Source organism: Gouania willdenowi, chromosome 11 (assembly GCF_900634775.1).
Source record: "Gouania willdenowi chromosome 11, fGouWil2.1, whole genome shotgun sequence".
NCBI lineage: Eukaryota > Metazoa > Chordata > Actinopteri > Blenniiformes > Gobiesocidae > Gouania > Gouania willdenowi.
In genome coordinates this window covers 11,496,647-11,523,196 of record NC_041054.1, presented here as the reverse complement: position 1 = coordinate 11,523,196, position 26,550 = coordinate 11,496,647, and the positions used below count along the sequence as shown (strand labels likewise).

At 38.6% G+C, this 26,550-nt stretch overlaps 1 protein-coding gene across 6 annotated transcripts in view; it reads right to left on the bottom strand.

The window, feature by feature from the left end:
• Positions 1-26,337, bottom strand: part of akap9 (A kinase (PRKA) anchor protein 9) — a 57,113-nt gene extending 30,776 nt beyond the window's left edge. For 4 of the 6 annotated variants that reach the window (XM_028461815.1, XM_028461820.1, XM_028461819.1 and 1 more), the window contains exons 1-16: positions 26,102-26,337; positions 17,656-17,928; positions 15,736-15,780; positions 14,761-14,823; positions 13,771-13,914; positions 13,397-13,552; positions 13,082-13,279; positions 10,174-12,993; positions 9,248-9,325; positions 7,945-8,089; positions 6,858-7,068; positions 5,804-5,864; positions 4,627-4,980; positions 4,116-4,307; positions 2,439-2,569; positions 2,092-2,285 (exon numbers count right to left, since the gene is read on the bottom strand). In XM_028461815.1, coding sequence (XP_028317616.1) covers positions 2,092-2,285; positions 2,439-2,569; positions 4,116-4,307; positions 4,627-4,980; positions 5,804-5,864; positions 6,858-7,068; positions 7,945-8,089; positions 9,248-9,325; positions 10,174-12,993; positions 13,082-13,279; positions 13,397-13,552; positions 13,771-13,914; positions 14,761-14,823; positions 15,736-15,780; positions 17,656-17,928; positions 26,102-26,149 — 5,113 coding nt within the window. In that variant the 5' untranslated portion in view covers positions 26,150-26,337. The remainder of the gene's footprint in view (positions 1-2,091; positions 2,286-2,438; positions 2,570-4,115; positions 4,308-4,626; positions 4,981-5,803; positions 5,865-6,857; positions 7,069-7,944; positions 8,090-9,247; positions 9,326-10,173; positions 12,994-13,081; positions 13,280-13,396; positions 13,553-13,770; positions 13,915-14,760; positions 14,824-15,735; positions 15,781-17,655; positions 17,929-26,101) is intronic. The other 2 variants (XM_028461816.1, XM_028461818.1) reach the window with 2 other exon arrangements.
• Between the last annotated feature and the right edge of the window lie 213 nt (positions 26,338-26,550).

The window sequence follows — 26,550 nt, the reverse complement described above, 5'->3', positions numbered from 1 at the left end:
GCAGGAAAGATTGTGGCCGACCCCTCCCACCCCGGTCATAAACTGTTTCAATCTCTCCCTTCTGGAAGGAGGTTTTGGTCCATCAGGACCAGAACCTCCAGACACAAAAACAGCTTCTTTCCCTCTGCCACCATCCACATGAACACACCCCAAGTCACCCACTGAACCCCCCCCACCCGATCACCACCTCCATGATGACATTATCTGCTGCACTGTATATATATATATTTATATTTATCCTATTTATCCTTTATTCTCTATCTATCCTTTATTTATCCCTCATCCTTTATATTTATCATTATTATTATTATTATTGTTGCTGGGTTGTTCTTTGTTTTTTATTTTTTGTTGTTGTTTGTTTTGTGCACCAACTACCAAGACAAATTCCTTGTACTGCCCTTAAAACTGTACATGGCCATTAAAAACATTTCTGATTCTGCTTCTGATGTCATGCCGGTTGATAATAAGCGCATTAATCACCATCATTTTTCCTACAAAATCAGTGACAATGTTATGTTAGAAATGCTTTGAAATGGGAGACCAGTAGTGCTTTTACCCTTTGCATTCATTGCTAGCAGCAATGCTGTGTGTATCTTCTCACAGTCAGTTGACGATCCTTAATTTTTGAAAATGTATGAACAGAGAAATGTAGGATAAGTGAAACAAATAATCATGTCAGGACAGGATGCCATGCAGAGCTAAATTATACCAGTAATAAAGGCAGCTGTGATAACATGTCACCCAGATCAAACTGGTGCAGCACATTCACACGGCTGCCTTTAGGATAGTTAGTAGATTATGTAACTCACACTCAAATATTCCTGTTCTGTTTGTCATAGGAGTATCAGGATGGAAGGTTAATCCTTATTTTGGGATTTTAGCTTTATTTATTTATTTTTTTCAATTCAATTTTCAATTATTTTCCACAGCGAACAACTAGTTAGTCTTTTAAATTTTAATTTAATTACATCCACAAAATTAATAATTGTCAGTGTTGGCCTGATCTTTTAAAGAAGCTTTTGGGAAAAATCGATAAATAAATAAGGAAGCTTTTGATAACACAGGTGCATGCTCCAGGGTGAGGGATATTTTACAACAAACAATAGATTAGTTTGAATGGAATACAAAGGCAGTAAAAACTCAACAACAAACCCAACAACAAAAGGAGAGCAAGCAACTGTACCGCTCCTCTGTGCTGCAGTCATGAGGGGATGGAGGTATTGGCTGCATTGTGGTGAGTATTTCAAGTCTTTTTAAAAAATGATGCTGCAGTAAACTTAATTCACACAGTGGAAGGGGCGATATACATTAGAAAGTAATCTTAAACTAGAAGCACACTTTGGATAACATTGAAAAGAATCTGCCATTACATTTACATTTGCTAGCTTTAAGCGAGTCCTTTCTTTTGATGCCAAGGTTTCCAATGCTCATCAATGAACTGATTACAATAGAAGTCTAAAGGTTTGCTAATATTAATCATCAGATGTCAGCAGCACATTGGTTTGGTAATTTAGGTTGTGAAATAGGGAAGCCTACAGCCTATCCTGCAGTACCTTGATTAGAGTATAGTCTAAGTTAGGATAAGGTAAATCCTTTAAATCTATGTAGTTTACCCAAAATATTTGCTTTTTGACAAGAAACATCCTGACTGAACCATCAGCAAAGGTTGTTTTCATAAAAATGTTTATACAGTCCACAACAAAGCACTGTCGAAGCAGCTTTCCCATGGATAAATCAGCCAATGGAATATTGCTTACAGGATCACACTTCCTCTGCACTGACAGACATGCACAATGGCTACCCATTTGCATGCATGTATGCAAGTTTTATGCATACAACATGCAAACAACAGGAGTAATAGGAGCCAATAGGAGGTCAACGTTACTGTAAATTCAAATGTAAATCCTGTTTGCTAAACATGTAGTGCACGTACAAATGCAAGCAATAAACAGTGAACAGCAAACGATGTTCCTTTTGACTCATTGGGATTTGTAGTTTATTTTCCTACAAATGCAGATTTCTTTAAGGTTTATGGTTAACTGAAAGGACCAGCTTTCACCTTACGTTTTATTACATCTAAGTGTGACTTGCCTGCAGTGTGAACTCTGCCAGCCTCTATGTCCACTCTCTGTAAAGTGCAGCTTGAGTCCAGTGGTTGGGTAGCAGCAGAAGATTCTCGCAGAGTCTGCATGTGAAGGCTCATGGTCTCCTCTGCTGCTGCTGTGGTTTTTAGGACTTCAACCAGCACCTCGCTGAGCTTCTTGTTAGCTTTACGCAGCAGGTTTCTACATTTTTAAGGAAAGAAATGTTCATCAGGCAAGGTTATTTAAATTAATTTGTTACATTTACAGTTTCCAATTAAATACATGTTGGCATTGGCAAGCTCATTTCTTTTGGGAGAACAGGTAATCTATTTACTAAAAGGAATGAAGAAATACCTTTCCGTATCTGTGTTTGAGGATTCTTCTCCATCCTGCAGTGAACATTTAAGCCGACCAGATTGCGAGGAAGCCTGTCTGCATGAATCTTCCTCAACTTCTTCATCTCCATCCTCACTCTTCTTCAAGGCCTTGACGGGAATAAGAGAGAAAACTGAGAGCAGCCCCGTCATCGCTAAAGTTTTAGAAAGAAACTTTGAGCAAAGAGTAAGTAAACTGCACACAGCATTGTTTGTGACCATCAGTTAGAGTCCAACAGGCACACGCAGTAACACTGCCCTTTTACTAGCACACGCACAACAAAACCCCAGTTAAAGTCTCTTGGAGCCAAGAGAAAACACTGCTATCTTTGTGCTGCTATGACAACAGGTGCTACAGAGGCACAGAGTGCAGCAAAGTCCACATCACCACCTGCTGGAGGAACAGCAGCAGTTACATTTATTGAAAATAAAATTCACATTCAACTGCTGACTTTTTGGCCATTTGTACATCAGCAGTTTGTTGTGATGAACAAAACAGGATTGATAGTATTTCTGTAGCTCTTGGATTTTATTTTGGACTATAACATTTATACATTTCATTGAAACATTACCTGCTATACATCATTAACAACTTAGACCCACAACTTCAACTTTAATGAGGTAGATAAAAAAACAAAGATTATTTTAGATCAAATTTATAAAGAAACATGATTTGAATATAATAATCATATATAGCTCTTTAGGTCTAAGAATCAGTGCTAAAGATATAGAAATAACTTTTTCTGAAAAGGTGGAGATGTAACTGAATAATTATCCTCATCAACATAGAAGCCTTAGGTCCACTGTGGTAAAAAAAGTTGACGAGAAATATTTCAAAATTCAAATTACATTCTTAAGATCTTATTACTAATAGTGAGTTGGAGCAACTCGTCTCACACTGAACATCGAGACTGACAGCCTCTGCTTTCATCCTGTTGAAGCCTAATCATGCAATAAATGGTTAGTGAAAACCAAGCAGGCTCTGGGACCAGCTCACCAAGGATGTGGCTTTGAAAGATTTTAACTCAAACCTCAACATGAGAGTCGCACAAAGTAGAGATAATACAAAATTATTCATCACCTACAATCTAAAAGTGCACCAGTGATATTAGCATTTCAATTGATAACATTAATGAAAAATTTTACTCTATGTCAAAAGCATGTGAAGGAAAAACAAATGTCCCTCAATCCATATGAAGGACTTCAGAATGAGCGATCTTAGAATCCAGCTTTAGGGTTGATTCTTTCTGAACACTTAAAAATGTGTGCACATTTCCCCTCATGTTTCTGAGTGAATGAGTAACAAAAGTAAGAGAGCTGTGAACTGTTCAGCATCAAACACTTAGACACACAACACTTCACAACAAATTTCAGATCCAGCATCCAATAGCTTTTTACCCAAATCAAATCATCAAAAGAAAAGATAATTATTCAAAAACCTAAAGCCAAACATCTTTCACCAAATTGTTGACAAGAGCGTTGCCTCTAAACAATGAGAGGTGGGATTAAAACTCTAACACAAACAAGTAAATTCATCTTCCTCATTCCCTTTTCATCCATATTGAAGGTAATTAATAAAACACCCACTCTTGCACACTGAACTGAGAATACCTATAGCTGACAGCTGAGAATTAAGCAGTAGAAGAAGAACACTGACCAGGTTTGATCCAGACTCTGCTCTGTGTCGCTCCTCAGAGGTAAGGAAAAGGAGCGCTCCCGAAGTAGGCTTCTCTTCCATACTCCCATTACTGGAGTGGGTCTGCATGGAGGTGTTCACCTGGTAGGACCGTTGTTTGATTCTGGCCTGCTCGGTCTGCTGTGCAAACTCTACAGACATCTGAACTATCGTCTGTCGGGAAAAGAATAAAGCAAAGAATAAAGCAAACATGCCTTTTTAAAAGGGGACCAATTGATGGAGTGTGTGTTTCATCGTCTATTCATTGATTAGTCACCAGTCAAGCACATCAATAAACATTTAAATAACATATTAAAAAGTATAGAAATAATCGGTTGCACTGATTGCCAATCATGCAATCCTATAACTTCCAAAACAAAGTCATGTAAATTTATCTGGGAGTCATGACAGTCATTGAAATTTTATTTCTGTAAATGTTTTAACTTCTCTCTGTCAGACACTGAACTGTTGCAGTTTACAATCAGCTACATACCTTGGCCACTTCCTCCTCCACTCTCTCCTGGTCTTGTTTCTCCTTCGCAGTGAAGCGCCCAACCAGCTCAAGGCTACCGGTGGAGCTTCTGGTGCCGTGGAACCGGCTGAGGTCGTCCTCCTCCTCTTCCTCTTGCCGACTCGCCCCTTTCTTCCTCTCCTGATCTCTTTCTTCCCTCAGTTGTTTCAGCTCAATGCTGTGCTGCTCTTTGAGAACTGCTACTTCCTGGACGTACTTGTGATAGAGAGCCCTCCTCAATGCCTGAAGCTGAGTGGTCAGACCAGCAGACCTGAGAGACCAAGGCAGCTCCACACCATCCTCTGTCAGCACATTCTCCTCCTCCTCTGGAAGCTGCTGTGAACCAAAACAGTACCATTTAACTATGAAAAGCAGTAGCCGTGATGCAAGTAAATACGACTAAAGATAGATCTTATGAGCAGTAAATGATGCTCTGGACGGTTCCTAAAATAAATAGTGTTTTTATTTTTACTGAAGCTCAACTCCACCAGTGATAAATAAAATGGTTTGTTCGCTCTGCCTTCCAGGGAGTATACAGAGTTAAAGAAGTGTGTTGCTCATTACAGCAACACGCCACAGAGACACTATCACTCTGTGTTCAAACAAAACCTTCTTTTGTTTGTCACTCAGTCTTCCTCACTCAGCAACTAGACTAAACTTACGGATCAGAGATCAAACAGATTCTCAGAAAGATTATTAAATCCCTGCCACTCCATTTTTTGCTGATGTCCTCTCAGATCCCTGTGTGAGAAGATAAAGAATGCAGATAAGGATACAGGGTCATGCGATTAAAAAAAAAAAAAAAGAATTTGAAAATTAAGTTGGACGTGTACAACTGAGATTGATGAGTGAAATCTAGCACAATTCATTCACGCAAAGCAAAATCCTCCTTTCATGCAGCCACCAAGACCATGGATCGTCCACTCCATTAAAACACTATTATGTAAGGCCTGCTCCTTTAACCATTGGATGTAGGGCTACGTCGGATGAGGATTTAGAGCAAGTTTTAGCCTGGAGGCTGCAACTGCACTGCACTCCCCCTCCCCCCCCCCCTCCCCCCCTCCCCTGTTGTCACAGTGGTTTAATTCTCGTGCAGGTTTTGTCTTGTGGTGAGAATTTGTGCGTGTGATGTGGAGGATTTAGAGGAGGCAGCACAAACCTTTTGGTCTTCATGGTGGGCCTCAGTCAACGCAGAGCCCGATGCTTCAGAACCGGACAGGCTGAAAGAGAAGATGTAGAGTTAACATTAGTATTGTACAATTTTATAGTAATCAAGAATTGGTACTTGAAAATTAGTTACACATAAGATTTGATAATGAAATTGTCATTAACAACAAAGATTGTCAAGTCAGAGAACATTTGATACCAGTACCAAAGTGACATGCTTCGGTGGTTGAAGGTGGTTAATTCATGATTTATTTTTTTAATCATTGACAGTGAAAATTATTTATACATTTTCTTGTGTTACTACAACCACAAACCTAAAAATATACCCAAAAATAGTTTGATATTTTAGTGGAGAGTCATCAAGGTGAAATTATTTTGGAAATGCTCACACACATTTTGTAATCATCAATTATTTCAACAATACAAATACTATTACAAAAACCTTAAAAAGCTTCACATCACAGCAAATGCATAAAAACATAAGTGTCTGAAAATGTGAAACTTTCAAAAACCTACATCTTCTCTCTCTCATATATATATACACACATACACACACACAGACACAATATGTAAAATATAAAATATAGCTTTTTTTGCACCATTAAGAAAAAAAACAAACCACAATCAAACCATAAAAGAATAAGTGGGTGTAAATTAAAAATCTGAATATCATAATACAAGCAATACTTGGTTTTTTTTTTTTTTTTTTTTACAAATTGTTGATAAATTCAAGTTTTATATAATTGAAAAAGACCAGTAGAGGGCAGCAATGTTTTAGCCCTTAAGTTGGTGTTCTAATTAAACCAAAGACGCAGCCAAAACAGCAAATATTCACTGAAATGAAACATCCATTTAATGTGTGATTGGTTAAAAACAGTAAACAAAGCGATTATGCAAATCATGAAAACTGGATTTTGACAACTTTCTTGAATCAAGAGGCCAAAAGGCAATCAATAACAAAAAAAGGAGCAGCTTATAAAACAACATTTTGAATATATAGTTTTTAAGTGCACTGCGTGATGTAAAATCAATGATCATTGGGTCACCTTTTGTTAGTCTTCCCATCTGTAACTTCCAGCAGCTGCTGTTGCAGCCGAAGGAGCTCTGTGGTGTGACGCTCCTCTGTGTCTGTGGCTTGTTGCTGGTAGTGCACTCTGAGACGCTCCATCTCCTGTCTGTGACTCTCCTCCTGTTGCAGCTGCTTGTCCTGGAACTCCATCGAAGTAAAGGTGGGTGCTTTTGCCGATGTCTGTAAATCTGATCATCAGAGTCGATATTAATTCAGCTGAAGGAGGCATTTTATTTTAGATTCAAGTCTTTTCTAAGATAAAAACTGCACTTACATTTAGCAGGAAAAATGTTTACATATATCAAACTGATTGCTATTTGTATTTAGAAACTTTGCAGTATATTTAATGTATGTCAAATTTAAATTCACACTAATTATTAAACATTTGAACACATTTCCACTGTTTTACTGTAGCTAGCACATGTGAGGCTTGGCAATCAACATCCAATTACCGGTAATTGTCAAATTAAATATTTTAAAAAACATAATTAACAGCTGCAGGCGACTAATTTGCGATTGTTTACCCAGTGATCTAACATCCGCTAACCAATCATACAAGTGCTATTATTATATTTAAAATACAGTAAAACAATTGGTCCGTTACGTGACATCACATTCCAGATACACCTGCTGTATATAAAATGCTGCTTAACTGACCTAGTGCCTGAAAGCATGACTCGTAGTATTAGCTCGTCCCTTCATTCTGTGGTTCACTTTACTTTGTGCACCAGGGGCACGTATTTGTCTACTTGTATAAATACACAATGTGCACAAATGTATAATTTGTATTTATATAATGCACAATATATACAAATACATAATTTTATAATTAATATAAATATTTTTATGACTTTGCATATGAATTCCCCTTTTTTGTGTTATTTAAGTCTCAGTGGTTCAGTGTCGATGCCTCGGTGTAAAAATCAAAATTACAATAAAAAAATCCTGTTTTTCACCTCTAATCTAGATTTCATCCTAATTGCTGACTGTGCAGATTTGATCGTTGCTCTGCACGACTCCGACATCTCCAATAGCAGGTGCATATACAGTTGTCAACCACCCACCCTGCTGCTCCTCCTTCAGATCTTGCAGCTGCAGCTCCAGGGAGTGTGTCTGTGTGCTTTTCTCCTCCTGCAGCAGCTCGAGCTGGGCAGCGTGGATTTGAGACAGGGCGACGCGCTGGGCCTCCATCCGCAGCCTGCACTCACTCTGACCATGGGATAAAGGATATTGTCACATACATGTACGAAGTAAAATGATGTGCACATCAACTGACTAGTTTTATCATTTGATAAACGCTGCGAGACAGCAACATGTATAACTGACCACATCTTACATCATGCAGTACAGTAAACCCATTCACTCAATAGAGGGGTGAAATGATTGAATAACATAATTAATTCCTAAAATCCTATTTTTACATAAAAAGCCATCTGTGGTCTTTGCCATCTATCACTTATTCACTTCTGTAACAGACAACAAAAGAACAGCCGCACGACCTCGTTCACTGATTATGGATGAGCACAAATGTGTTCAGGTTACACAATTATAAGCCTGCAGTTCTGTTACGTTTGATGCCAGACGGTTTAAAGAGCCCTCCACATGTAAATGAGTCTGCATTTAAAGAGTTTTGTTATGGTGCAAAGTGTCCTCCAACACTACATCTGACAGTGTCATCAAGAGTCTCCTTTGAAACCAAAGACGCTCCTGATTGAATTATGCAAATGTTAGACGACCGAGCCTGATAAGAGACGCTGACACTGTTGCATACAAAACATAAGACAGCTTCTCCTGTCCAAGTGACTGCACACATTTACAAAATATAAGCTCATTAAAAAAAAAACATCAACTTCTGCCTGGAAAGCTTTTTTCCATATATTTTTTCAAAAGATTTTAGGTTTTCTGCCAGTTTCAGCCTCGAGCCACTGTCAAACATTATCTTATGAGCCCAGTGACACCAAAGAGCTAATTTGATTGAGAAAATCCAATCTTTCGTGTGGAAAGACCTTTCTTTTCAGAAACATTTGATTTGATTTTCTCAGCTAATATTTTAGTCAAAGCACAACTCTGCTCTAGTGATACGTTAGTGTATGTTATTCTTTTTCTAAAGCAGCCTTTAAAAATCGAGCAAAATAAGCTGCTTTCCATGTTGAGATGGCAGATTTGGATTCAAATGATCTTCTAATGAACAGTTGGGATGCAGCAAGGAGAGAGAGAGAAAGAGATGAGTGTGTGAAGATGAGAGAGTTTATAGCGTGTAGACTGAAACCCTTTGGTGGAAAGGTCAACAAACGGGAGCTCAAACAGTACGATGTATCAAAGGATCTCAAACACAAAGGGCAGGATTTAAGTTTAGGTGACATTTACATGCTCAGCAGTCGCTCCCTCTTGAACACCTGCACAGACGACATGTTCTGCATGGCTGCCTGTTGCACGTCCACTGACCTGAAGAAGCAGGAAAAATTTAAAATTTAAAATTCACTCCACAAGTGATAACAGTGATGGAAAGAAATGTTAAGTGGCACAGTTTGGGTTGCATTAGTAAACGATTGGTTTATTGTTTAAAAATACTAGTAGTGAGTAGTTTTATTGAATTACACTAGGCACTTTGATTATTTTCTACAATTGCTGAGCAGAAATCAATCACATTGCTACTGGATGTCGTTGTTCTGGCATGAGGTGTCTTTTATTGGATACCTCATCTCTGATGTGTAAAAGCTCCTCATATTTACATCTGGGAGCTCTAGCATATGTTTGAAAGTTTTCCTGGCCAGGAGTGGACACAGGTCGTATGAAAACACAGGCTATCTTGAACAGGTAGAGAAGTGAATGAGTTAAAATTGCTTCTCACCTTAAACTCTTTACTTTGCAAGATGGAGAGTCTACAAAGGGCATCCGTCTGCACAGCGATGCAAAAGCTCAAAGCAACAACAAAACTTGTTTTTTTAAAGGCTTCTGAGCAGGTTATAAATTTTGTATTCATTCCCTTTAAAAGTGGAAATGAGCAGAATATTGACGGAGACTGGATTTTTTGAGCTATATTCAATAGCTCGCCTGCACAGACTGTAGCAAATTACCAGAATCAGCCCTTGTGTATCAGTGAATGCAGAGCACTTGTTTTTTGTTAACATGTATTCACTGCTCTGCAATGAACACACTTTCAGTAATGAGTTATTTCAATGAGATCCATTTTTTTTTTTTTTTTTTTTTTTTTTTAAGTCAATTCCGAAAATTAAGTCAAAATAGTTGCTCAGGCAAGAGAATAAAAGCAGCAGATCCAGGTGAAAGCTTACCCCTTTTCTGCTGTTGCTGCAGCCTGCGTCTCCCTGGTATCCATCAGAGTCTTCCAAGACGGCTCTCTCCATCCGAGGCTCCCTCTTCTCCACTGCTGCACTATCAGTCGTCTCTACCAAACCCGTAGCCTCCTCGTCCTCCTCCCTTCTCTCCTCTCTGCTGTCTGAGAATGGGGTGGCCACCCTGCGCTCCTGTTTCGCCCTCTGCCTTCTCTTTCGCCTGTTTGAACCTGAGGCTGTGGACTTGTGCGAGGAGGATTCTCCATCAACAGGTTCTTCGCCTGTGGCTGAAATTGCTGCTGATAACGGAGACAGCGAGAGTGTGTGGATCTCCAGAGTCTGACGAAGGCTGTCTTTCTCTGCTTGAGCACCCTGCAAGAGGGACTGGAGAGCCTTTATCTCCTCCTGCAGTGATTGAATCTGGATGTAATGAGGCTCCACATCCTGCTCTCGTACCTTAGGATTAGTTTTTCTCTTGGCATTGTGCCCCCTCATTTGCTCACTTATAATCTCTTGCTGCTTTTCCAGTTCCTTTTCTAGCATTTGGCTTTGGGACTTGGCCTTGGTATATTCTTGTCTCACATTTGTCAGCTCTGCATCCAGCTGTCCCACTTTGCTCTCTGTGAACATCAGCTGCTCTGTAACTGCTGAAAGCTTCCCTTCTAGGCTTTCTTTCTCCCTCAAAGAAACATTTAGCTTCTCCATGAGTTCAGTAGAGCCTTTTTCAACTACAGCTTTACCATCAGTAAACTCTCTGCAGGTCTCCTCCAACTCACAAACTTGTGACTTCAGGCTTGAAACTTCAGCTTCGAAATCCAGAGTCGTCTTCAGGGTTTTCTCTTCTAACATTTTCTTTGCCTCGATGAGGCAGGTGTACTCCTCTTTGAGCTGCTGATAGTTCACCTCAAAATTCTTCTCAGCAAATGAGAAAGTAGTCCTCTGCATTTCTACTTCCTTCTGAAGCTGAGCCACCTGTTGCTGCATTTGATTGTTCTCTGCAGTTAGTGTCTCGATTGCCTTCAGTTTGAAGCGCAGCTCTTCATTTAAAGTGTTTTTAGTCATTTGCAGAGTCTCTTTTTCCAGTTCATGTTCTTTTAGTTGGTCCTCCCAACAGTGCTGCTTTTCTTTTGTCTGGTTTTCAAGCATTTCAGTATTTTTACGTAACAATGTAAGCTCATTCTCCATTCGAGCACGTTCTTCGCCTTCCTTTCTCAGTTCTTCCAGCTCTAACTGAAGCTCCTGGAGCTGCTGCACAAGTTCGTCTGCTTTAGAGCTGTGCAAAGCCAGATTCAAATCCTCTTTGAGTTCAACTATTTGGTGAAGGAGTTCATCTCGCTCTGTGGCAGAGCTTGCTTTCTCATTCCGTAGCAAACGCAGCTCTTCTTCAAAACCCAACCGTAGCTCATTCAGCACCTTCTCCTGTTTAACTGTAGCTTCATTGAGAAGGTTTTCCCTGTTGAGAAAGCTTTCCCGAAGCAACTCATCTCGAAGATTAGAGAGCTCTTCCTCGTGGCTAAACAGAAGCTGCGTCCTGAGTCGGTCCAGTTCTGCTTCCTGCGACTCTGCCATGCGGTCCAGTACAGCATCCTTCTCCCTCTCCAGCATCTCCAGTTTGATCTTGTAATTGGTGACTTCAGACTCGTGTTTGGTTTCTTCATCTGTTGCAGCTTGCTGAGCAGAGGAGAGATCCCTCCTCAGATTGTCAATAGTTTCCCGAAGATGCTGAAGCTCATTTTCGTTGCTTTCCTGAGAGACTAAACAGAGGGAGACCTGCTCCACTTTGTCTTCAGCTGAATGCAGTTCCAGGAGGAGATCATCAACCCTCGCCTGCAGGTTGAGCTTCTCCTGAATAGCTTGAGTGAGCTCATGTTTGGCTTCAGTTTGCATTGTTTGAGATTGCTCTAAGGTCTGTTGAAGCCCTCTGATCGTTATGTGAAGGGTTTCTATCTCAGCAGTACTAACAGAGGAACTTTGGGCAGTTTGTTGCTCCTTTAAAAGTTCAAGCTCAGCATGATGTTTCTCAGTCATTTGCTGCAACATCGCTGCATGCTGTAAATTCAGCTCTTGCTTCATCTGGACTATTTGCTGGCCATACATCTCGTCTAGCTCAGCCCTGAGTAATTCAAGCTTCCTCACAGTGTCTTCCTGCATTTTTTGGATGGTGTCGCTCTCAGACAGGCTGCCCTGGTGACACCGCCTCTGCAGATCTTCCACCGTTCCCATTAGCTGCATGATTTCATGAGATGACATTTGCTCTTTCTGCCTGGAGGAAGAAAGTTCCTCCTTACAACTTAAAAACTCCATCTGCTCCTTTTCCAGCTGGAATTTATAACTCTCCATTTCAGTTTTACACAGTTCTAATTCAGCTTTCGTGCTTTCTAAGTTGTCGGCATATTTTTTGAGTTCAGCTTCCTTTTCAACAATGCGCGCCTGGAAATCCTGCAGGCATGTTTTAGAGTTTTCCATCTCATCTTTAAAGTGCATGAGAGAGGAGTTGCGTTCAGAGATGATCCTCTGTTGCTCTGCTATAATGAGATCTTTCTCATTGGATTGCTGCATATCCTTCTCATCTATAGTCTTCCGTATGTGAGCAAGCTCCTCTCTGAGCTGCGTCAACGACTGCTCATGTTTAGTGATTAAATCTGTTTTCTCAGAAATGAGCAGATCTTTCTCAGTAAGAGTTTGCACAAAGTTCTGCTCTGCTTCTCTCAACTCTACCAATGACTGATCAGGATTTAAAATTACTTTCTTGTGTTCAGCAATCAGCAGGTCTTTTTCATTTGTCATTCGAATATGGATTTCCTCAGATCTTCTCCCTGACTAAAAGGACATTCAATATTCAGAAAAATATGAACACCACACCTCAACAACAAATATCCTTTTGGACATTACACCTCCAACTTCTCACCATCTCCATCTCACTGAGCTGATGTTGAAGCTGGCTAATGAGCTCCAGCTGCTCGTTGCTGATCTCCTGGTGCTTTCGGACCTCAATGTTCATCTCCTCAAGCTGGTGCTGTGACTGAACGAGCTGCTGCCGGGCGAGCACAAGGTCGGCCGCAGTGCTGCTGTGACTTGTATTCCTCAGCGTCTCGCCTGCCTGCAACTATAAACAAACATAAATACAAGTTTAAGACTAGTCAGATTTCATTCCAAATGAGGGGAAAAAAGACAGCAGGAAGCAAACCACCAAACTACAAATGGACAAAACATTCTTTCCTACCTGCTGGAACTGAATTTGCAGTTTTTGGCTTTGCTCCGTCAGCGCAAGGAACTCCCTCATGATCTCATCTTTCTCCTCACGAGCCTGCTGAAGGTTAGACGTCAGCTGGGTGATGATGCTATCTCGCTGCTTCAGCGCTGCTTCAAAGTCCTGTAGCTATGGATTTAAACAGGAAACATGTTGGCCAGTCAGAAAGTCCAATCCGGCCAGAAGAATGATTTTGCAGAGAGTAAAAATTATAGGGAAAGTATTGATCATGAAGGTAAAAAAAAGATTAAGTTCCAGTATATTTCTTACTAATCACTTTTGAGTGGGATATTTATTTTTCTAAATATTCCAGCCTCAAATAAGCAAGAAAGTAAAAACTGCCATACCTGCTGTATTCCTTCAGTTCCAAAAGTAGACCGAAGTTCCTCAAGCTCTTGCTCTTCCACCGCCCGAGTTTTTGCCGACAATCCATCCTCCATATCCTGCATCATCCCTCCTTTGGTCAGCTGTTCCAATGATTCTGTTTCCTCCTGAGCAGGACAAAAACAAGTAAGAGATGATAGCCAATACAAGGCTCTTTAAAAGTGACAAAAGTAGATGGGTTTTGGATTGAGACCAGACTCGATTTAGAAGAACCACAGCCCCACTGAAATAAACATCAAATGTGATGATAGTCCAAAAGTAGTTCTGCCAAAGCAAGCAGCTGTGATGAGAAGACTCTTCATAGAGAACCCTGTGGGGAACCAGCTTTGTTTCTCATTTAGTATGAATGGGAGGACATTTACTATTTGTTCCCCTATTTCAAATAAAAAGATCATTCTTAATGAAATATTTGAATGTGTTTTTTCTGGATGGAAGTTATTCCGTTATAGGGTATTAAAAAACCAAATCATGATCATTGAGTTTTTTAATTATTCAGACAGAAATGTTTAAGTTTTCATTTCATCAGAAGGCAGAAAAATGTTTCAGCGTAAAAATCAAACAGATGTTCTGGGATTATAATGTATTTTTGATAAGGCTGTTGTTGCAGTTGAGCCACACAGCTTTGGTGATGTGTGCCTGCCGGGCTTCTGTTTCCTCAATTCGTATTTGGCCTCACTAAATTGAACAGCTGGAGCCCTTTGTGTAACCTCCCATGTTCACTCTCATAAAACGCACAGTCTCCATCAAAGAAGAGTATCTTCAATTTACCAGTGTATCTAGAACTATGTATTGCATTCTCCTTGAATCAGCATGACAATAGACAGGCTGGTTAGTGGGTTAAAGAAAGCTGCAAAAGGCTAAAATGGGAATTAAATGCAGGGTCCTCTCAGACAGTGAGTGGTTAGCAAAGCCAAAGAAAGGCCAAAAAGGACTGTTTTATAGGATTACTGTACCCAGAAAAACTCCTTCGTTGCCATCAGTAGGTCTCCCGACATCTCGTCGTACGACCCATTTACCTGTTAATTCATAAAGCTCGTCGTCAAATATGGAAATCTAGGTTCTGCACAACACTTGGGGGATAAACTGTATCTTGTGATAGTTATTGGAAATTATTTAATTTCCTTCCTCAGACATCATTACAAATATGATAAAGACATGTACTTTCATTTGGTAATAATAAATAGAAATTAGCAAATGAGGTGTAGAGGAAACAATGTGAGAACTGTATAGAAGTGTTTTGTTCCAAAGACAAGCCCCAACAATATGAAATACTGACATCAGTCCAATATTAAAGTCTGATGTCTAATATTTCTCTTTTCTTATTAAAGCCTGTGGCATCATTTCAGTCAGAACAACACTCAGAGAGTGCAAACCCCAACCAAAAGCCAAATCTCCTCTTTTCCAGATATTGGCGGTTATCTGGATTAATAAAAATAGAATGTATGGTCAACCACGTTTTTGTCCTCAAAAAATCATGATGAAATGCGCAATCCGGATCTAATCTCGATGAAAGTTTGTGTGGTAATTGAAAAACCAACATAACGGAGTCAAATTTCATGAAGATCGCTCAATAATGAACCAATGATAAAAGATAGAGATTTCATGATTTTTCAAAGTGAACCAGAACCAGTATATTAAACCAAATCTTCCAAGGCGTAAGCATTAGCTTTGATTAAAATATCCACAAAATCAGTTAAGTACTATTAAAGTAATCCTGCAAACAGAAATAAACACCTATGATCCACCAAGACCACAGATAAAATAGCTTTAGGTTTAAAGTTATTTAGATATTTTAGCTACTTTTTCTAAAACAAACATTAAAAACCCAAAATGTGAAATGTATCTTTGTTGATTAAGCTAAACCAGCAGCAATGTGAAAACCTGCGAATGTGACATGTTAAGAAGATGTTATCATCAATTTGACTCACCTCTGAAGAGTAATCTTCAGCTGTCGTTGATACTTCGCTCTCCGGCTGCGACAAGAGAAAAAAAGAAAAGTGTGACACCATTAGAACAAAAGCATAAGGTATTGATGAGTCCACCTACTTGTCAATGTGATTAAACCTTATTCGAGCACTTGTGAAATACTGGATAGCCAGAAACAGTGTCACTGTTTCCATAGCAACATTCTCTGCTAACAAAGGACAGCATCAGAACTGCTCAAGGCCTCTCGACCGGCCAGGGTGACAACAAGTAAGTGGAAAATTGGTCTCACTTGATGTAACTGACAGGCATAAACTACAAACTTTCCCTTGTGAAGATCTGACTGACATCTTAAGTTATTTGTTTCATTAGCTTACAAATAATGAATACTCGCATTCAGGCAAGAGCAGAATAAATTAGTCTGTGCTTCAGTTTTTGCTAAGTTTTTTTTCCTGCAGGGGTAATGCAGGTTACTCTAGTTATAGAAAACAAAACTGCAAACATCAAAAACTAAAAAGCACAATCACAAAAAGCATCAAAAGAACCTTTAAAAAAAATATACTGCAAAACCACAATTATCGGTCATGCAGTGCAACAGGTCTAATTCTGTATAAAGATGATTGTCTGTTTCCATGGTGACCGGGATGTTTAGTGGGCATCTAGCACATCAAATATACAGCAAGGTCAGGGAAAAATTGGCTACACGGCAGCGTCATGAGTGACAGAGAGTGCTTCAGTGAGAGGGTAAAACATGCACAACAGCCCTCGGAAAGGAATTCTGAAGAGAGGTGAATAATGAGTTCCATCGAGATTAATATTGCTACAGAAAATAAAACATGGCATGTAGGGCTGGACAATTTTGCCAAAAAAAAAAAATTTGAGTTTTGGTTTGATATTTTTTTTGTCAATGCACTGCAAAATGACTGCAGACATCAGATATATTGTCAAAAGTGCAATTTTATTGCTGTGATTGTCCTCAAGAGTTAAAATGCATAAAACAATCGCAAAATAAAAAGTAAATGAGAATCTGTCATTCAACAATTTCAAGCTTTAACCCAGGTTTAGGCAAAATTGCAACAGCAACTTCATAGTAGCTTAAATTTTCTGATTAAGAAATCAGATAAGTACATATTTTATAAAATATAACATTAAAATTAAAAAAATAATAAACTCTTTACTTAGCATCTCAGCATAGTGTGAATAAAACATTAAACATTCCTGTGGCACACATATAGCCTACTCAAAGGGTAAACACATGTAAAGAGGGGGTTGGCTCACGTCGCGCTATGGTAACCCACAAAGACGGAATGCGAAAGTCAGAAAAAACTGTGGTGGGAAAAAAAAAAACAACAATTTTTTTTTTTTTTTAATTTCTTTTAATCTACAAATCCAATAAATCGATTTTTTGCTCAGCCCTAATAGCAAGAGTTAAGCCTGTAAGTTTCACAGTTGTTGTTTTTTATATTTGTAAAACTTCATAAATTGTATTTTAATAATTATCGTTTCATTTGTAAATTTTGTTTCTGTGGATATGATATATATATATATATATATATTACTGTCTTTACGTCACTAGGTCACAAGGATTATGTGTCGACTGCTCATGCACTCTAATTGTGTCACCTCAGAAATATTCATAAAACTGTTTTTTTTTTTAAGTTTTAAATTTCAAAAATGTAAAGTTGTCTTGTTTTTGCTCCATTTTAGGAATTGTTGTGAGAATTTTTTTGTTTGTGTACAAATCTTATCAGTAAACCTCTCCCGTAGACAAGCGTTAATAAAACTCAAGCCAAGTTGCTATAGTCATTATTTTTCACTGAAAATAAATATGCATAACTAAGTATATGAATTGAAGTCATAACTTCAGTGGACTCAAAACAAAGTTTTTTATTGTAAAGAATAAATGCATGTGTTGATGCCTATACCTCTATGTGGTAGGTCTGGTCATGTCGGACAGTCTCCCCGCTCCTAAGTGTCTTGCCGAAGGTAAACTCAGTAGCAGGAGGCCCTTTCTTTTCTTCTTGTGATCCATCCTGTTCTTCACCTAAGACCTCATCCACTCCCCCTGTAGAGTCCGGGTCAACCGTCACCCGTTCCTGTGAATCACCCTCCGAGTCCTCCTCAGGCTTCTTCTTCTTTTTCTTTTTCTGTTTCTTCTGGGAGTCAGCATGAGCTTTTCTCAAGCGGTACTCAGCCAGCTAGAGAAAAAAGCAAGAAAAAAAAGGGCTTATGAAATGATCCTTGAAAAAGAAACCCTTTCATGGGCATCTGCATGTACAGTTCAGTTAGTAACCATGCGTGGCAAGCACTGACAATTCTACTCCTCAAACTAGTTCATTTGGAAATATTATAGAAAAAACTATTAAATCTCAAACAGAGTGGATCTTTCTAAATACAGTTAAAAAAAACTAAACCTACTCTGAGTCGACAGGCTTCTGGAAAAGTCAAGCGAAACATTTAAAAGCAACGAAGAGTCCTCACTGTTCGGCCCAGTCCTTCCTTTGTGAGTCCAGATGACTCCACACATGCTCCTTTCTGTGCCAGGTGCTAATCCTGACTAAAGAGATTGTTCTTTAAAACTATGTCAAACAGCTGATGGAGCACGAACTATAGCTAGAAATGTACTTCAGGTCTCTCAAAATGCATTAAAAAAGAAGGGAAAAAAACCATTTGAGGATTCCTAACTTGTCTTTGTAAAAAAATGTATTATAACAAACATGTTTCAATGTTTTTATGCAGGTCATGTTTATATTTTTCCATTTCAACCATCCTGAAACTCAAAATACTTAAAGAAGGGCAATAGACTGTTGTATTAAGAGCATTAATTCTGAGAACGTGCTTGTCTCGACAGAATAATGAAATTGATTTATTTCACACCTGCTAACTAAAGCTCGTTTTTTTCAAATTTGTCATTAAAAAAATGATGACAGAAACAAAGCCCAAAATGTATCCCCACGTATGGTCTTTGTGCCCAAAGAAACACGAGCAGCTGATATTTTGCTGGAAGAACAGCAGGGGTTGCATATGTCTCTGCACAGTTGCGCACACACACTATTCACACTTACAGACCAGTGTGGGAATTGACCTGCTGCCCTTTCACTGACATCACAGACCTACATACACAAAAAAACAGACAGCCCCAGGTTTTGACAAATAGTAGTTTAAAAGGTTTGCTTCAGTGCTTTGCCAGCTCATAGGTAGATATTAAATATTCTTCATACACTGAACATTATGGGAAAGTTTTAAGAAAATCAAGTTCAAGAAGTTTGCATTGGCATATTTTTCTATTTGTTCTAGATTCAACATGGGCATCTCACAGAATGAACCACTGATGTCTCCTCCAATAATCATGACAATTTATTATAATTAATGGCAAGACAACAGTCCCTGACTTTTGATATTCCCTAGCTCTAAATGTCTTTGTTCCAAAAATCAACAGCGACAACTACTGCAGAGTTTGTCATACTGAGGAAAGGCTTGGCACAGTTTAATTCCTTTCATCAACAATGAGATAATATTTTGGAACCAACCATAAAAAAACAACAGACAAGAGAAGCAAATGATTATTTAGAGAAGTTCAGGGTTACAAAAAGCAAAAGAGCAAAATGGCTTTAGTACTGAAAGTATGACCGTAGGAAAGAAAAAGTTTGGAAGATGAATAAGGTATTGAACAACGATACCAAAAAATAACATTGAGTCCCGGGATGGATTAGCAGATTGTCTAAAAAAAAAAAAGAAAAGGGAACCCAGATTCAAGAAGTGGCTACCTTCCTCCTCCTAAAATGACCCACCAACCATCAAAAATTATACTTAACCTACAGAATGTAATGTTCACTTCTGGAGAAATTTGTTCCACCAGAACAACAGAATTCTAGCTCTGATGTCTAAAAGATAAAAACAAGGCAACAAGCAATTAATCTCTTAATCCCGATAACACATGAGCAGCCACGGCAAACCGGTCAGATGAAATAAATTACCCACAGCTTTGGGAAAACATAACAGTGTTACTCATCATGGGAGGCTGAGTGGTGCAGTGGCAGAGCATATATAAAGCCTACCTTATTGCATCACCATGTGGAAAAACTGAAACTATGTAGGTGAATCACCATCTGCTCTCCATAAGCATTTAGAGTGGCATATCAGCATTCATTACACGTTGTACGTTTTTATGTATAATGATGTGTCTGATAGAGGCTGACAAATCTCTGAACATGAAGAGCAGTTGTAAAATTGATTATCAGATGTTTTTAACTTTAACTAAATCAATTACCTAACGTCTACCTCGTGTAATTGTTAAACTACAACATAATCTGAGTCTCACAGTTTGACAGACACTCATTAGGCAATGAGCTTGTTGTAATCAAACAAGGAAGCTCACAGCCAGCATGTCTCACCATCATGTGTGTCAGCCCAACACTCAGAGAAAGTGAGAAATTTAATCATTCTGCTCAACGTACTCGCACGCAGAATTAAAACCTATCCGTTCTGCGACAAACAGCCAGGGTAACTTCCCCCTGTTTAATCACCAGCACAGCAGGTAAAACTACATCAACCCAATGTTTTCTTACATCAGTGCATCACTGGCAGGAAACAAAACAGGTTTGGTTTCAACTACTTGCTGGATTATTGGCTGCAACATCCTGAAGGTTGATGACAAAATAAATGTGCACCCTCATCATAACTAAGTACTTCATTCATACAAAAGGCAGGCAAAATCCAGATGAAAATAAAGCAATGTAAATTTAGAAAAAAATATAGTGCAAATAAATATCGGCTCCAAATATGAGCTTCAGACTTCCTTGATTACTAATAATCCGTATCAGTATTGGCCCTTAAAAAAAACAAAATCGGTCTATCAATAATGGGCACCCCCATTTTTTTGAAAAAATTGCAATGAAATGGATCTGGATCTGATCCGGATGTAACTCAGTGTGGAAATTGAAAAACCCTTTCAACATTATTGACTCAAATTTCACTAACATCGGTCAATTACAAATCGAGACATTACTTTTTGAAATTTCGCCAATATTGAGAGATAGGAATTTCTTGATTTTTGAAAATAATCCAGGATCAATGTATTGATCCTGATCTCCTTCAAAATTTAATGGAATCTTTCATAGTGTAAGGTCTATCTTTGGTTTAAATGTTGTCAAAATCTGTTACGTACTTTTGATGAGGCCCTGCTAACAAACAAACAAGAAGACAGGCATCAACATCTCCCACCAGATTGGTTGTCATTATAACTCACAACCTTTTCCTAAATGTCCTAAATCTAAGAACTTAAATGTATACATAAGAAAATATTACATCAGAATATAAAATTACTAACCATCTTAAACGATTTCTAAAAAAAGCTGTCCCCTTTGAAGATACCTCGAACAGAGTAAAAAAAACACAAGGGCAAGAACTATAAAAATATTTGCGCACTTCTCATTTTATAAATTCATCAAGGTATTGATACCCTGAAGCCCCACACCAAATTTGGTTATCCTAACTTAAACCTTTTCGAATAAAAGCTGTCCCCTGTGAAGATACCTCGAACAGACTAAATAAAAATGGAACAAGGGCAATAACTCCGGAAAAAAAATTAGCAAACTTGTCATTTTCGAACTCCATCAAGGTATTAATACCCTGAAGCCACACACTGAATTTGGTTATCCTAACTTAAACGGTTTCTAAGAAAAGCTGTCCCATTTGAAGATACCTTGAAAAGAGTAAAAAAAATGGAACAAGGGCAATAACTCCGAAAATGAGAAGTGCGCAGCTATTTTTTCCGAACTCCATCAAGGTATTGATATCCTGAAGCCACACACCAAATTTGGTTATCATATCTTGAACAGTTTCTGAGAAAAACTGTCCCCTTTAACTCGGAAGAACGGAGCTCCAACCTATCCCCCTTCACACTTTGTGACGGGGATAATAAACTGTTAATGAGTATTTATAAACAGGAAACTGTATTTCATATAGGATGAATATAAACCGCCCTTTGCCAACAAAACAATTCAACTTCTTGTAAATCTCTCTTAAAAACAACAGCACATGAAAAAAAAAAACTCCAAAAAACATTTTACATTGGCAGGTACTGTAAGTAATTCTGAAGCCCCTTTCAGAGTAAAGTTGCTGCAGCTGTTGTAATCAAAGACAGTTTATCAGACAGTATGGCACTGGGCACCTCCAAATTTAGTCACCTGGAGGATTATCTAATCAGGCCAAAGTTAAGGAGATCAAATGGAGTTTGTGCTGTCCCAAAGGCAGCTCTGAGTGTCGGTGACGAAGACCGTTTGGTCAACTTGAAACCTGAGCTGCTCGTCAACTTCAGCACGGCGGCTTGTTAAAATGATTAGAGGTTTACAACAATCAGCAAGCTGTTATGTCCAATCTAGGGTAAAGACAGCCTATACATTATGTACACACAATGAGCTCTGCTCTACAAGGTTAAAAAGATAATAATCCAACTTGTGAAACATCAACATCATGTATGTCCAATCAAAAATTACAAGAGAAGAAAATGGAAAAATATTGAATATATGGACATGGAGTGGGCCATTCGTGACCAATGGCAATACTATGTTTTGATAATAAACCTCAATCAAATTATTTATGTTTTGAGATCATAAAATTTCATTGTGAAAAAAAAGATAAAGAGAATAAAAAAATATCTGGAATAAATAGATTAAATGAAAATAAAATATTTTCTGAATAATAAAAATAAAGAAGAAAAAACACCAATATTCATACTTTGCACAGCACAGTCCCTCCTACATCATGCACTCTACAAATTAGTGTGAGGAAACAAATAACTAATTATCAACTCATAATTAAGATATAAAACAGAGCTGCAAAAAATTTGTATCAATAAAATCTCAAAAATGGCTTGTTGGCAATTAAAGAACAAACACTGCCAGAACGTATCTGAAATATGTTTACATTTAGAGAGAGCAAATATTAGAATGATGCCTGTGTGTGTTCAACTGAGAGTGAGAACTAAAGAAAAAAATACACAAAGTGTAACTGAAGAGTTAAATGAAAACTTAATCCAACTGGTTAAACACTTAAGACGAAATAATTGTTTTGAAGGATTTAAAATTTACCAAAGGCAGTAATTAAAAGTCATAAAACCAAAGAAGATGTGGCCGTAAAGAACCAATACTACCGTACTTATACTGTTGATCCTCTGACTTATTTTGAATGATGCAGACCTTTTTTTTCTGTGACACTGATACTGTATATTGTTACTAAAAGAAATACTAATGACCTTCAAAATATGTACAACATTTTATTAAATTGACTATGAAAATCTTCCAGTCACAAACGGAAAGTTAAAAAGAAAGAAACACTTGTAACAGGGCCCTTTATTGCCTGCTAAAAGGTGGTGTAACTCGTTCTCAGGGTTTTGTCGACCTTACACTAAATCTCACACCATCCCATGTGCATGTGTGTCAAGTAGTGCTTTTCAAGAAAGAATCTAACAAGCTCCCCTATGGAACAGAAGAACTGCACCAAATGTTCAAATGACTAAATCCATCATAGACAAAAAGGTATTCATTATTTACACAGACCAAAGACTTCAAAACTATAAATTTACATTTGGATAAAATGTAATCAAAATGGTACAATGTCATCTTATTCCTCTTTAAGATGATAAAAGATAGAAACCTGTCAAATAAAAACTGTCTAAAGTCCTTTTTTTTTTTTTTTTTCAAGACAAACATTTTATAGTTTCAAACAATAAACAGTCATACACTTTGTCACCACTGACTCAAACATTTATGGGCTTGGATTATGTTGTGACACTAGAAACATAGAAACCAAGTTTTAAAAACTGCCACAAATCAGCCATGGTTAACTCTTTACTGTACAAAATTCTGTAAGAAAAAGCAGAATCCAAGTCAACATTGAGTCAATAGTTTGGCTGAAAGTTAAGAGAGATGCTCGTACCAACAAAGAAAACCTAGAAGCCAACTGTAATGGGTGGATGAAACCAAAAGTAACCAACATATCCACAGCACATGAGATGGTTTTGACAGCATCAGGGTGATATTTGATCAAAGTGAGGATCCTACGTGAGAAAGAACACATTGTGCTCTTTAGAGTTTGATTCATGCTGGGTGGTCGTGTCCACATTTAGAAAGTTGTCCTGCTTCATTATTTAGAGTGCAATTGTGAATGTCTGGCATGTGACTAAATACATTTACAGTATGTTCCAGAAAACGCAGACTAAACGTAAGATAGATATTTGTGAGCTTGTGCATGGTTACCCGGCTCTCCAGTGACCTGTCTAGCTACATTCTTAAAAAGCTTGTGAATGTTGTAATGAGTGTCATACTTTCCTTTATACATTCAGTCTAAAGGGACATGAGCTGCTGCTTTGAAGGTCAAGCAAACATGAGAATGAAACTCATGTAAGAAACAACAAAAGAAAAACAGCAATACGTACAAACTAAAGGCTGCAATCCTATTTATTATTACAGCTCAGCAGTAACATAGGCTGATCGTGATCACCTTCATGCCATACCACATTCCTGCATTAATAAATGCATCATAATTGAGTGCAGATACAACGTAATTCAAAAGGAAGGTGAAAATTCCTTCTTAAAAATGTATTATGCAAAATTCAAATCATATTTTAATAAATAAAGGCTTAGTTCATGCCAGGTTATTTGTGTCTACATTATTAATCAATACTAGGGGTGTTGAAAAAAATTGACTTGGCGATACATCGCGATTCTCGTATCGATTCATAATGCATCCATATCAATTTTTTTTCTTTACCTTTATTTAACCAGGAAAGTCTTATTGAGAAGCAATTAGGTTGAGGAGACTTGCTTAAGGTCCCACAGTAATGGCCCACAGTGGATTTGAACCTGCAACCCTCTGGTTACAAGCCCACTTCTGCAACCACTACTAGGCCACCACTGCCCAATACATACATACATTTTTGACCGAAATATTCAATGCAGCGTCATACTTTTGTCCTGCAATAACACTCCCGCTCACTAGTTGGCAGCACACGGCCCAGCCCGCCAAAGAAGCCATGCTGAAGATGAGGTGAAGATGTTCAGGATGGAGTCCCCTTTGCCCCTGAATGGTGATCATCACTTGGTGGAGGGAACATATCATCATATTTCCTCTGTAACACATCAATTTCTCTGCATCCCAGGCACAAGCGTCTCCACAGAGAAAGACTTTTCCACTGCAGGAGACATTGTAACTGCACAAAGAAATGCGCTGAAACCTGGGCATGTTGGCCAGCTTGTGTTCTAAAAAGAAAGTACTAACTATCTGCATTTATTTGTTGTTCTAGGCATATACCTCAGTTAAGTTGCACTAAAGTCATGTTGCACTAAAAGCTACAGGCAGATTGTATGCTATTTTTTTTATTTTAAGTTGTTGGCTCATGGCATGTTAAAGCCAATGTTTCCGGTGTATAATATGCCAATAAAATATATTTGATACATAATGTTCTCATGAAGGTGTAAAAATTTACAGATTAGCTGTTTCTTAACTCATATATTAAAAAAAATTGCAATAATCGCCTTATACTTTAATATCGAGATATATCGTATCGTATCACGACCTACGTATCGCCAGATGTCAGGCAATACACCCCCCATTAAATACTACATGTTTGTGTGCCTGAGATTGTTTTATAGTGTGTTAGGCATGCTAAGGATCTAGTGTCAAGTGTAATAAGCTAGCTGGCATATGCTTCCTGATCAGGATGCATTGACAGCAAAGATCAACATTGCAAGTCTTTGTAGAGCATTAGCAATAAAAGACACTAAAGTAGCTTCAATGATGAATGACATCTCCATCCAGCAGGATCAGCATGAGTGCAGCTATGCCTCCGAGTCGTATTGTTTTTTATTCTATTTTATTTTCCAGCCTGGTAGGGTTTGTCCTGATCTAATTTGTAAATAGTGCTGGTTAATAAGTTTTGCACGCAGGGTGAGAGGTTGTCCCCTCTAGTGGAGATGTGTCCTGTAAATCCTGTTACACCAGCCTATGGGAGTCACTTAGGGAGCTGTATTAAGCCTCTGATAACACTGGTGGCTTGTTTGATTCAAGTGTACATCACCCGCACGCTGTCACACACACGCACGCACGCACAGTGGTTTGTGTGCAGTTTGATGACACCCAGCATGACAAAGGCTCCTGTGAGGCTAGCTGACTGGGCTAACCCCAGGCTAACCCCCGGCTGTCAGAGCAGGACGCATGTTCCCTGACAGCTGAGGGGAGGGAGGGGGCGCTGACACAGCTGACAGAAGAGCCAGCAGCCAGAAAACAAGTTGTAGCAACCATTATGTTACTACTCCCTAACACACACATAGCAGTGTTTGCTTCTCGCTCAAACAACAGAAACATTCATACCTTTGCTTTGCCGGCCTCCAGCTTCTTTTGCCTCTCCTCGTCCTCCATCACCGCAGTCCCTGTGGCTAAAACAACAGTGAAACCGCTTCATAAGAAATGTCCGCCCGAGGAATTCAAACGCTAAATGTCTCCCGCCCGGCTCCCAGCTGAAGGCAGGACACTTTCACTCGGGTTTGTCTAGCTGTCTGCCTGTTGGTAGTCCGCCGCCATGTTTTCCACGTAAACATGAGACTGGGATGAGATTACGTAGAGAAGGTGCATTTACTGCCCCGCCCACTGGCGGTCCAATGGTGGTGCGTTTAAGGACTGTCAAAACATTTAGCATTACAATAAAGCCATGGCTGACGACCTTAAAAATACAGTAAATGTATAAAAATTAAGAGGCTTCAGTTCAAACAAAACATTTTTTCTTTAGTTTTGATTGGAAAACATGGTAATTTACATATTTT